General features: G+C 36.9%; 1 protein-coding gene across 1 annotated transcript; it reads right to left on the bottom strand.

The window, feature by feature from the left end:
• Positions 1 to 570: 570 nt before the first annotated feature.
• gclm (glutamate-cysteine ligase, modifier subunit) lies at positions 571 to 8,050 on the bottom strand. The gene is made up of 7 exons (XM_053321690.1): positions 7,735 to 8,050; positions 5,700 to 5,762; positions 4,401 to 4,485; positions 3,519 to 3,575; positions 3,199 to 3,401; positions 2,897 to 3,011; positions 571 to 1,935 (listed from the first exon to the last, which is right to left on the bottom strand). Exons 1-7 carry the CDS (start codon positions 7,858 to 7,860, stop codon positions 1,766 to 1,768), a joined length of 819 nt encoding a protein of 272 aa, XP_053177665.1. The 5' UTR covers positions 7,861 to 8,050; the 3' UTR covers positions 571 to 1,765.
• Between the last annotated feature and the right edge of the window lie 5,633 nt (positions 8,051 to 13,683).

Here is a 13,683-nt window from a genome sequence, read left to right as displayed (position 1 = left end):
TTGAAAATGTTCTCTAATCTTTGATTTTTGGTGAAATATTGGATCAGTTGTCACGTTTATTTAAATGAAACCACATTTAGAGGGGAAAATCACTATTTGGTAGAGCTGCAGACATCTGAAATGTGACCCTGACTACACAATGCTTCTCTTTTCTTTTTTTTTTTAAACGTCAAAAGCCAAAAAGGCTGGAAACCATAACTTTAATCTTTAGCAATGTGTTGTATTTTAAAAGATTGTTATACTATTCATTGTGTCAGATCTTCATGTGAAAAGTAACTAAAGCTGTTAAATGTAGTGGAGAAGAAAGTACAATATTTCCATCTGAAATTATTTAATTCCTGTTAGTAACTTGTGCTTTCAAGTGGTTAGTGGAGTTGCGATTTAAAGATTCACTGCAGGCTTTATGCTGTCAGATGTCAAAACCAAATACCATACCATGATTTTTCCTGTTCGAAACTTTATCTTTACCATTTGAACTTCATTTTTTGTTAGTGACACCAAAGTCTTGACTACATTGCCAGTCATGTCTTCAGTCACACTTTAACCATCTTTTAAATATTTTTACACCAATGTTGATGGTACAAATCCATTTTATAATTTTAATAAAGCCAATCCATGATATACAGATAACATTAAATATGTTTACAGTACAGAGAAGTTGTCTTCATGAGATATACTGGACCCTGTCTAACAACAGCAGCCATGATTCATAAATAAAACGGTGTTCCTCGGAGTTAAGAAATTTTTTACATCTCCTCAAGAGTTTCCAGTGATATAGTAACAACATACAGAGGACATCAGCCAACTATGAATAATCTTAAAAATATTGATGTATTTTCATCCTTCAGATTCATCTCATGAGTGTAGGGGGATAAACATTTCAACGCATCATCAATAATAGCGCATGGTTAGAAAAAAAAAGCATGATAAAATTATAAGTTATATATACTCATTGCTTTACCAATCAAGCCCAATTCAGCATCATAAAATAAACACCTCTCCTGTAGTTGGATTAGACAGTGCATTGTTTTCTGACTTGAGGAATGCAAATGGTGTTATATACACAGCTGGAGAAGTCTAAATAACAAGAATAAAATCTGTTTCTTTCCCCATTTCTCCTTTCAAAATGTTTGGAATAATTATGTACTAAAAAAATAATAAACCTCTAGCTTTTTCTTTTTGCTTTACCTACTTGTGACTGCTTTACCTACTCGTAATCTTTTAATTTAGATTTAAACATTTAAAGCTTGATTCACATGGACAGTGAAGACAAAGCAGGTATGAGGATAGGAGGAGCAAAAGCTGAGAGGCACTTCACATCAGAGCAAGGTTAAGGAGCCACCTTGGTTAAAAAAGTTCAGAGACCTACATTTTTTCCGTACTTAAAAACTGCCATGTTGATAAATGGTTACACTATCAAAAGTACTGGTCATGGAGAGAGCTACGTCTGTGATACTCTACTGTGATCACTTTCACTCTCATCCTGCTGTCTGTTTACTCAAAACTGACACCGGAGTTGATCTTGCAAGTCCATCCCCTATTTTTGATCTTGCTGTGATGATGGTAATGAATACCTGCATCTGTTAAACTGAAGAAATCATAGATAATCAAGATGCAACCCTATTTGTAAAGATAAAACAATGATTTCAAGACCCATGGTGACTGGCAGAATCCGTTATTCCATTACTTTGCATGTTTTGTGTGTGTAAATGAAAAAAGGAGGAAAATGGCTTCATCCCTGTGTTTTCTTCTCTGGTGGGGTGTGCTAGGGGCTCGCCTTCTTCGCACTGACAAGGTAGCCTTTAGCCTTGATGATGCCCCTGCTCTTGACAATAATGGAGTAGCGCAGGACCCACTCGAGTCTCCAGTCAGCAATTTTCAGGTCGTGTGTTCCCTCCTGTACTGCCTCCTGGAATGTGGCTGCCGACATCAGCTCTAGATGGAAACATGAGGTCAGGAGAGGAGCTCTTTAAAACTTAAGAAAAAATAAATAAATTCTACCGGTACATGTGAACTATAGTATAGGGCTTGCACTAAGAACACAAAAATAAGATTCACTAGTAAGACACAGTTTACAGGAAAAAGCTGGCATTTTTTCTTTTTTCACTGTAGGCAAATTCCATGAAAAGACCAAAACCAACAATGCATAAGTCTGTCTCTCAATACTCTCTAACTTTCTTGCCCTTTCTGTGGCACTCACAGGGTTTCACAAGGCTTCACTGCATTGAATCAAATACTTTTCAGGACATTTTAATACCACGTAGAATGCAATTTAATATTAGTTTAACAATCTAAGTATGAAAAATATCAATGAAAACGATAAGCAATGACAAGGGCTAGAATTATTCACCAAGTGCAATAAGAAATAAATATCAGTTCAATTAAAGGACCACTGTGAAAAGTATGTTCGGGAGCCAGTGTTTGGGTATTGGTGTTCTGGGAAACATGGCAGCCTCTGTGAAAGAGGACCAGCTCCTTACAGGTACATACAAATATTATATTCCATTTCTGCCAAGTCTGTTCCACCAGATGTCACTAAATCTTAAAACACTGGTTCTTTATATTCATTTCACATTTTTGTGATTTCTTTCCCTCAGAGCAACAATGTGACTCATTGATTTTTAGTTTTAATGGTTTTGAACAACAATGGAGTTATGTAGCACAGACAATTCATTTATACTAGGCTTTGGCCACACACAGAGCTCATGTTAGCATATCAACAAATGAATGAATTGTCAAAGAGAAATGAGAACAAGTCACACATATGCTTATCCTTTAGCATGTGACTACAAACTTAACAATTTCCTTCATCATGAATAAGAAAGGGTACATGTGGAGATAAAAACAAATCAGACATACTTATCTGACTAACAGAAAAAAAGAAACAGACTCTCACCTTTGGGGTCGTTGTGTGTGAGCAGTTGGATGTCAAACTCCTTAGCGAATGCAGTCAGGTCAGGAGGCATCACACAGCAGGAGGCCAGGTTGACCTGGTTACTGCTGGGCTTCACCTGGTTCAAGAGAAGGGATACGGTCATTGATTGGCTCTGTCTGCAGTGCACTGGCTCATAACAGAAAAATGCAGAAATATTTTTGCTTGCAGTGTTTGTTTGTTTTTTAATCTATAAGTTAAATTATTTGTCTCAAAAAATGACACATATTAAAGTTCAAATAAAGGTACATAAGATTTCCTCTCACCTGGGCCCAGTTGTACAGCTGTTCCAGCAGGTCTTTGTCTAGGTCAGAGGTGCCAATTGCTGCAATCCTCTGGCTTCTGACCAAAGCCTCCAGTTCCTCCCAGGCTGGCTGAAGGTGGGCCAAAGTTTGGTTGTCACCCTCCAGAGGCCCAGGTGGCGCTATGATGACAGAGTCAAGCTGGGACACTGACAGAGTCTGACAGGCTACGGATGAAAGACAAACAAGGCAGTATCACAGGCAGAGCTCAGTTTATCTTTGAGAACCTGAGATTAAAAAGGTTTAATATCAATGATGTCATTCTGAAGTGATCAGAAGCTTACCCAACTCAACTGCATCTCTGATGGAAGACTCACCCGACTCACACAAGAACAGCTTTGCTGCAAAAACAAAGCAAACACTGAAATGTTGTCCACCGCATGCCGCAGTTGTTTTGTAGCATCTGGTCACTCTAAAGTGTCTAAACTTCTGCCAGGTTTTAATTATTTACTCATTTATTTATTATCCGTTCAGTCTGTCATTAATAAGGAACTGCTTAAAATTCACTTGACAATTCGATAGAGGCACGCTCACACACTAAGGTAAAAATATAGCATATATCCGAGTGTATGACCCAGATGTGATAAACGTCATTCCTCAGAAACAACTCTTTTTTTTTGATAGTTTTGTATAATGCCTCAAAGTTGCATCTTTTTGGACTAATATTGTCAACAGGACAGACCAGAAATGTGATTGATTATTCTTGATATAGCTAAAGCACAGATTAACCACAGTCCAAAAACAATTCCTCTCTTACGGCTTCATCACAGCAAAAAAAACAAACTACCACTTATGTCATGGAAAGAAACAACAGTAGCCTACACTGTTTTATATTTTATATAAATGAGTAAATGAGTGAGAGAAGGACAGACGTCAGGGAAACAGGAGGTGTTTGGGAAGGTAGAAAGATAAAAGGAATTAACGTTCCTAGACCACCTTATTTGAGTTCATATTCTTAGATTTAAATGCATTTTATCTTGTCGTGTCTCTTGTATTTAGCATATACACATTTATTTTATTTTTATTCAACTTAATTATTTATTTATTTTAGTGTTATTTTTTCCCTTTATCCTTTTAATTTGTTGATTTTTTAATACAGCACTGATACAACAATGTAGTCCAAAAATATATATTTTGGAATAAACAAAGCGCTCTTCATCCTTTACCTGAAACCTTAAGCTCTTCCCTCTCTTCAGGTGTGATGGCGTCTGTCGCCTGGGGAATGGAGCAGTCCACTGTATCTGGAAGGTCCTACATGACATGAAAAGCACTGCATTTAGTCACTGTGCTTTGTGATTTCAAGTGTAACATTGCTGAATTTATTCATTTGTTTTAGTGCTGGCTTTTGGTTATTCCATTAAAAAGGTGTCAGTTAGCGTCATTATTATTATTACAGTTACTGCAAGAGCAGCAATATTTGGCACCTGATGTGTGAGGACATCATCGTGAGCCCAAGAAACACTGTTCTGCTCACTACATTTTTTGACAACACTTTCATTTCAAGCATAGAGTGACAAGACACCAACTGAGACCAATTTAAGTCTCATTTGCTTGCATGTGAGGCATTCATCCAGATATTGATAATGTAATTTAAGTAGTTGACAAAAATGAAAATCAGAAATGTATTCAATTCAGACTTGAGGCGTGTTAGACATGTTACAAATAAGACACCAATGTATTTTTCTGTCAGCAGATAGTCTGCAAACACAACCTGATGAAAAGCTACAAATGAAGAATCCCATTCTTCCCTGCAGGATATGTCGAATAACCTTTTTGTATTTGCAAGCATTCAAGACCACATAGTTCAACTCTTTAAACCTCCCCCCTCCCCATTTTAGTCCAGTGGGCGTGGTGATAAAAGCTGAAGCAGATTAGCTGAGCCTAGCAAAAACAGCCATAGCCAAAGCAGGGGTGTGTTCAGCAGGAACAGAAGTTCACTACGGGGGATCCTGCAGCCTTTTTAATATCAATTTCAGTATTTTCTCAACATGTTAGTTTGATGAAAACAGATTATCAGATGAATGCAGTTTTCCACAAATCCAATCACAGTTAGGAGGCTACTTAATGAATAAAACCTCCTGGAAAAGGTTTCTGTGCCCCCACCCTGACCCCCACCCATGCCAACAGACAGACGCACATTTGGAACAGTGCCTTTGGCAGCCAGCATTGCATGAACATTCATCATGACAGCTTCTTTTCAGTAAGCCTAGAGGCATCCTTTGATGTCCATCACTACAGCTATTTTCTTTTCCCAAGCACTGGAATCCTGCTGCCTGACAGTGTCGTAACACGTTACTGTGCAACTCATTCACTGACTGCAATGCAAATACTATTGTTCATTCCCAGAGTTGATAAACAAATGCAAACTTGTGGTCTCACAATGTAGGAGAGAGTGAATAAAGTACCCTACTATACTCTCACATAGCCATGTGAAAACATTCCAAAAACTCTAAACATCTCCCCACCTCCGATGGTGGTTTTGTTGTGGAAAACCAGTCACTCAGTGTGGCTTTAATGCAGTCTTGAAGCTGAAATATCAAACAGAAAAACAAAGTTAATTAAGATCTGTGAAACAGGCACACTTTTAGTGAGCATCCCAGAAGCTCAGATATCAAAGACCTGTGACTGAGGTATGTACTCAAGAGAGTTCACAGCTTTTTATTTGCAGCAGACTCCACATCAGCATCTGGGCAGCTGTGATATGCTACTCCATCAACACATGGGCTGCACTGTATCTTAAACAATTAAATCATTTGGACAGGCATCATGAAAATCACGCTGTCACAAACCAACTCAAAGTGTGTGACAAAGTGCTGAATTTTAAACTAATTAAAAAGGGATGGGATGTGGAGCTGCACCAGATGTGTGTGGACAAGTGAAAAAACAGACTTAAACAGGCATGGCAGAGGCTTAACAGCATTCACATCATGTGGGATAGATAGTATGGGAGGTTAATATGGGAGGCCACTACTCACGCCATCAGCCGAAGTTTGTATGAGCACAGCGTTGGTTTGAGTTGGGTTGGGTTGTAAATACTGAGCATTGATAATATAGTAATATAGTATATTTGTTATATATATTATATTATTTAACTTCAAGTTGATTAAACACCACATTATAAAGCGTTGAATTAAATGTATCAGAAATTTTGCAAAAAGTCTGAGCTTGCCTGTTATGATTACAACTTTTATCAACACTTTACAACTTGGAAAACTGTCAGTCATGGTGACTCTAAAAAGCCACACCTGTAGCATGACTGGACATTCCTGAGACACATTAGGTGGAAGTTATACAAGACACAACAATGTTTCTGAAATACTTTTTAAAAGCATTTTTTGTGTATTGTACATTTGGATTTTTTTTTTCTCTTTCTTTTTTGAGGAATGTCAATCACATATGTAATCATACTACATATACTGTGTGATAATACAGTTCAGTGATGAGCCAAAAAATCAGCGCTATGACACACTAGTCAAGCTCAGTTTACCTTATATCTAATGAATATATTGAAACACAAAGTGTCACATAGAGGGTTAGACAACTATGATCTTTGCCCTTCATCAAAAACTATAAAGAAATGTATCATTATATGTATTGTGTATCTAAATTATTATCATGGTTCACAGAGAAACTGCAGGTATTGCGGTTTTTGCAGCAATGCACGCTAACAAAAAGCCTACAAAACCCAGTAGATTGTCACCACACTTTTATATAAATTGCACATTTACATAGGGGCAAATGAATTAATCGATCAGTCAGTTGGAAAATTAATCATCAACTGTTTTATTAGTCATTATCAGGCAAAACATTAACAAGTTCCAGAGAGGATTTGCTGCTTTTCTCTATTTTATCACTGTAAAACTGACATATTGGTACTGGTCATCTAAGTCCAATTTTGGCTCTTTGTCATTATGACTTCTTTATTTTCTGTTAGCTCACAGAGCAAAATATTATAAAACACTGATGAACAATGATAAGTAGTACCAGTAGCTGCAGCACTAAATCTCAGACTAAGATTTGGGTATTTCAATAAATCCCGAGTACTGACTTCATGGTATTTATATATTTTATGGATATTAAAACGTAACACTGAGTGGGGCATATGTCTGCTGCAGGTCTCTCTCCAGGTCTACACCTGCAGTGTGATCAGCCTACAGCAGTAACTCCTCAGTGTCTGTAAACTATTCACTTTAGGCATGACCATAAAGTTATATTACATAAGATAAGTATACACTACGAGTAGCACATAAACAAGACAATACACCACTTATATGAGTACTAAACACTACATAACACAGTATAATAACCCTCGACATGTACAATCTGAAATACTTGTTGGTTTAAATACTACTGTCTGATATTAGCTAACACTCACTGCTATCGTTAGCTTAGCTGGTTAAATATTTAGCCAGGTAGCCTGACGGTAAGGTAAAAGCTAACTAAGCTAATGGGCTACACTGTCACACCACCACAACATACAGCTTTGTTCATTTGTCTCACCTCTTCGCTGGGCGAGCATGGACACTTCTTTTTCAGACGACTTCTGTTGACTAAGTTCCCGGTGTGAAGCCTGAGTGTCTTGGCGTGGCTGAGCAACATCTTCGCCCCAGTGTTTTGAGGATCCATGTGCGTTTCGGTAGCAAAGCTAAGTAGCTAAACAGCGTTTAGAAAGTGACAGCAAGCAAGCTCTCTAACCTAGTTTATTGACTGCTACTACAGCAGCTAGCTAGCACACTAACAGCACCCCTCCGCAGCTGTTTAAAAAGTATGTAGTCAGGATGACTTGCAGTCAGTGTTGACTAACCTGCTGGGTCGGTGGCTGTTATGGAAGCGAGCCGGTCGGTAACGCCCACTGGAGCTGTCGGTGAGTGTCCAGTAAAACCCGGTCCGGAGCTCACAGTCTATATGCGAAAAGACATAATATTAGGCGCCCTAGAAATTGAGTAAGTGGCAATGCATCCTCATTATTCATTTCAGGGGAAGGACATTCATGTTTTTTTTGCTACCCCATTATTTGTCTTTTTTTAAAAATAAACGTATCATCATACAGTCCCTGCGACCAGGTGGTTGTATCTAAGCAGTGTGATCTAGTCACTATTATCAGCAAATTACAAAAAAAAAACTAATAAATGCCAGTTTGTGTCCAGAAAGGACAATACCAGAACCACAAGGTCCACATTTAGGGGGGACTGTGGGGACCTAGAGAAGGAGTACATTTGGATGCTCAGCCTTCTCTGTCTGAGCATCACACGACTGCAACACTTTACAGCAGGGGTGTCAAACTCATTTTAGTTCAGGGACCACATACAACTCAATTTGATTTCAGTTAGGCCGGACCATTAAAACCATAGAATTATAACCTACAAGATAAGGATGTAAGTCAGTCCCCAGAACAAATAGTAAAACATCATTCGCCCAAAATTAGGTATGAACCCCAAACCAGCTACCCTCCTTAAGATTAATATAATCAAACTACCCAAGACACATGGAAACCAAAAGATAGCAAATTATGGCATTGAACCAAAGAGTTATTGTCCCATCCCCTGACCTCTGCCCTGTGACTGCTTGAGTGTTAGTGGCACTGGCAGCAACCTTGTCTGTACTGCATTTTGCTGTTTGTTTTGTTTTTTTTAAGTTATATTTTTTCTGGTATATGCAGTATATCTAATATTTATAACAGTAAAATCACAGTTTTTGGTTGTTTTTTGTTTTTTGTTTTTTTTATCTCACAACTGCTTTAGGAATGTAAATGTCTGTTTCCCATGCCAGTCCAGCCCTTGAACTGAATTTCATGGCCCACTGGCACAGGACTGGATCACTGGAATCGACTTATTTCTGTGTGAGAAAGTTCCTGTTGTGACCACTAGATGGTGGTGTAGTGTTTCTAACTATTTTATCATACTGTGAGGACAGTCAACATTGTCAAATGTGTACATGATATTCTTTGTCAGTGGTAGGCAAACAGTGGCCTATGTGCTTCTATTTGACAGAGTTTTAATTTTTCCTGTCGGGTCAGAGTATATGTGTTTCACAAACAGAAATAGGTGTCAGTCAAACAGAAATAAATAAGTTGATGCCACCATAATGTCAACCATAAATGAAGCTGGTCACTGTTTATCATGCTTGGATAACCAATAAAGTATGTCTTGTCTCCAAGTACATCACAGCATGTATTCATGTATGAATAATTTTTCACCAAATAAGTATTAAAATAAGCTTTTAGCCCTCACTTACTTATGTAAAACATCTGTCCTCAGTTAGAATCCTAAACTACCTACAACAACCTAACTGTGTAATAACTCAGTTGTATCCTTCAGTTAATTGAAAGAAATAAACAGACCACACAGGCTTGTATTTCCATTGCATTGTTTATCGCAGCCTCCAGTAAAAAATCCAGAAAAAACTGATGACCCCTGCTCTGTGTGGACACCAGTGGTGGAAAGTGAGAACTTAAATTCAAATTCTGTACTTAGGTACAGTTTCACTTTACAGTTTCTGCTACTTTATACTTCTACTCGACTACATCTACATTTTTTAACAACTTTACAATAACTACTCTATATCCACCCCATGAAGAGAAAAAGAGATACTTTAGAGAGACATTAAAACAGTGGCAGTAAAAGTACTGCATCTGCAATTTAGGGAAATTAAGTAATGAAGTGATAAAAGGTAGCTTTGGCTAAAGTTATATCTTTATGTATATCGTCTTTTTTATATATTTATTTATTTTATCCACTTCCATCTTCCATCAAATAGATAAGCTAGATTCCTAATTCTGTGGTTTATTATCTTAATTTTATAGAATTTGTCAATCGTGTTTTCCCATAGTTAAGTTCAGTAGCTCATAATTACCCATGCCTGTGGTGCTGCTGGTTTCAACCTGTTTTTTTTTTTTTTTTGCTTAAGTGTCACTGTGCTTAAAAATCTATCTTAAAGAAGTACCTGTCAGTGTGTTGAGAGAGCGGCTCCGGTGATAAATGCTTTGACACCAGAAACAGAGTGCACTGACATATGGTGTCTATGGCTTTACTATTTCAGTCAAATATTGATGCAAAATTGGACTACAAAAGAATATATGTGTATTTTAGTGGGTAATGCTGTAATTTTTACTCCACTGCATTCATTTCACAGCTATTTACTATTTTGCAGATGATTATACAGATTGTATGTTATACATATTGCAGATTATAAATATATAAACTATATTAAAATACTGCTACATTATGAATCAGTAATCATATTACATTACTATTAACAACATTGTTGAGATAGACCAATGAGTACTTTATAAATTGCAGCTCATACTTGTGTATGTTTCCTTAAGTAACACTTTGAATGAAAGACTACTTGTAACCACTTAAGCTTATTATTCAATATTAAAGTAATTTATGCAGTAAATGATCTGAATTCTTTTTCTACTGCATATCGTTGTATACTTTTGTTCTATGCCTGTTCTTCATGTTTTTTGCCAGGCCTCTTTGTACCACAGACCATGTTTTGACATGTCACAGTATGAAATGAACAGGTTAGCTGCTCCAGTTTCAGGGTATTGTTCATGTTGGCTCACAGTCACACTGTCATAAATTTCTGAGACACTTAAACAGAACACAGCCATTGCTAATGTTATTAGTAACACCTGTGCTACTACTATGGCAACTGACAATGTCTGCTGTGAAAAAAAGGCAATGCAACAGCATACAATTACAATTATAATAATGTGTTTAAGGCTTTTCTGCAACAGTTTGAGGAAGGCACATAAACAGCACATCCAAAAAAAAACTGCTCAAATAAGGAAATTTTACATGCCCATTGCTATATTGTTCCCAAATTTTATTTTATGCTACATATTTGACAACAGATAGTCTTCGTCAGATAAAGGTGAAAGTGTGAGAACTAGCTAAAAGCTACAGGTTTTTTGCATATTTGTCTTTGATTCATGTGTTAGTGCAAAAGTGTTTGAGTTTACACATAAAGTACAACTTGTTTTTTTTACATTTTGTCAAAGGCCTTTCCTGTTTCTTACGAAAGTGCCCCCATGCACAAAGCAAGGTCAATAAAGAAATTTTCCCAGTTTAATGCTGAAACACTTGACACTTGACCCACCTCACTAACACAATTGTTGCTAAAAGTGCAGGAAATCCCCTCAGTGAGGTTCCAAAATAATGCAGAAAACCTTCCCAGAAGACTTAAATCTGATAAAACAACATTATAATCCACATGGTTTTGAAATTAGATGCTCAACAATCAGATATGTGTGTGTTATGTTTGGGTATCTACATACTTCTGGCCATATAATGTACTTAGCATGAATCTATAAAACATCCACATATGTTACGTACATCTAAGCTACATCTGGTATTTGGTAGACACGGTTATTAAAAGCAGCTTGTAACTATACACTGCTTGGCATTTGTCATTCAAAGTGAATGCTAACATTTGGAAACAATCAAATCACTGTGAGGATGAATTGACTACGAGTGCAAAAGTGAGTAAACTAAGAATATTAGGCTTGTTTTTAAGAATGTATTTCTTTTATTTTTCCTCAGTGTCGGGTCAATTAGTGTTAAGTGCATATTTCTTTTGATATACAGCAGCAGTACTATTATGACACCCCAAAACTCCAGACTAACGCAATATGCTATGAAAGATTGCAGAAGAATTGTCAGTCCATTGAACTTTTAAAGGAGTAAGATGCTCTTTGACTCTTCAGACTTTCTTATGGGAACAAATTGTTGATATATCTTGCACATGTTCCCATGCGGGATTAAGGTTGTTTAAGGCTGAAGAGCCCAGATGCCTCCAGCTACTGCCTCTGCTGCCAGTTAAACCACCATAACACAAATATACGTACATTCATGCCCACACAATTGCGCAAAATCATCCACACATGTTTAAAAATGAACTTTTAATGAAGCTTGAAGCATCTATACAGCTTTCGTTTCGTCTCATTTAATCTTAAATAAACATCACTCAGGGAAGACATTTATTTAGAGATGAGTAAAGTAATTTGTACTGTTAAAGAACCATGACAGCCAGCAATTACGCAGATTTTGCAGTAGTAATATAAAAAATGAGTGACAGACACTGACACAGACTGTATATGGATATCAGTGTGAAGTGACAATGCAGTACTCGTAAGGAGCCGTGAAGTACACACATAATGATAGATTGAACAGTCAGCGTTCTTTAGGAATAAGGTTTGAAGCAGCACAGGCTCTCATAATGTCTGTATATACATGCAACTATGAGAATAACTAATAGTTCACTGATCCAGTTCATTAGAAGTAAATTGCACTTAATAGGCAACGATGCAAAAACGAAACCAACTTGGGATGGGAGTCCCACATCTGGACAGCTTTAATAGTTCAGCAAGACCACAACAGCTCAAATAGGACAAGAGGTGCTGCACCACAGCTGGATGTGACCTCTGACCTCTCAGTAGAGGAAACCAAAAGGCCTTTTTTCACTGAAGGAACTGACCCCTACCTGAACTTGTACTCTTATTCCAAAACTGTCCTCTGCCCCCTTTGGAGATGAGTTCCAGGAGATAAATATTTGCACCCCTCAGTAAGTGATAGTAAATCAAGTTCCAGGTACTCACGAGGGGACAGAGATTAGTATATGTCATCACAGCTCAACTACAACAAACACAAAAGTGCAATAACCTCTATCACATTTCTTTGTGTACATCAGCAAAGGCTTTTAAAAACAGAGAATGAAACAATAATAATTGAATTGATTAACTGTGAATATTGACCAGGTCATTATTTCAAAATCCTACGTACACATACCCCCTAAATGGTTTTGTTTCATGCTTAGCTGATGTCAGTATTAGCTTTACTCTTTGCAGAAAACAAAATGAATCACTTACTCAGAACTTTTTCATTCTAACTAACAGCCAGTTTATATAGCCAGACTTCTGTTGTAATTTCCAACATACCCATCACACATAAAGACTCATTTAATTGTAGCCTAAATATTATGGTTGAAAGGAAAAATCCTTTTTTCCAAATGTCATTCCTCTAAAAGGCTAGCATTTTGTTCTATTTTCCTTCATGATTTTACATATTTTATAAACTTTTACAAGAAATTTCAATTTATTTTGCCTAACTTTTGGATTTGTTTGTGATGATTTGGACTTTGTTTTGATTAGTCTTTAAGAAAATAAACAGACGTTTGTAAAATATATTGCATTGTATTGCAATACAAAGTGGACCACCTTCTTTTGAAATTGTATAAATATTTATTATTGTACTACATTTATGGTTACTTCAATTTAACATTATTCTCATGTCTGAGTCTAAAATGTTTTGTTTTGTTTTTTTACAGTGCCTTGCTTAGTAATAGTAATTATGGCACCAGAACCAAGATATTATCTCTGTATGGAATATGAGCCAGTCAATACAATTACCGGACACAGCATGTTATAAAACATTTTTTCCCATCAAT

Source organism: Scomber japonicus, chromosome 7, assembly GCF_027409825.1.
Source record: "Scomber japonicus isolate fScoJap1 chromosome 7, fScoJap1.pri, whole genome shotgun sequence".
NCBI lineage: Eukaryota > Metazoa > Chordata > Actinopteri > Scombriformes > Scombridae > Scomber > Scomber japonicus.
This window is presented reverse-complemented; position numbering and strand designations above follow the sequence as displayed.

Coding starts and splice junctions, on each gene's coding strand:
- gclm (XM_053321690.1), bottom strand. CDS start 7,860: ATGGATCCTCAAAACACTGGGGCGAAGATGTTGCTCAGCCACGCCAAG. Junction 5,763..7,734: donor CATGCTCGCCCAGCGAAGAG/GTGAGACAAATG, acceptor TTGATATTTCAG/CTTCAAGACTGCATTAAAGC. Junction 1,936..2,896: donor CACACACAACGACCCCAAAG/GTGAGAGTCTGT, acceptor GTTTCCATCTAG/AGCTGATGTCGGCAGCCACA.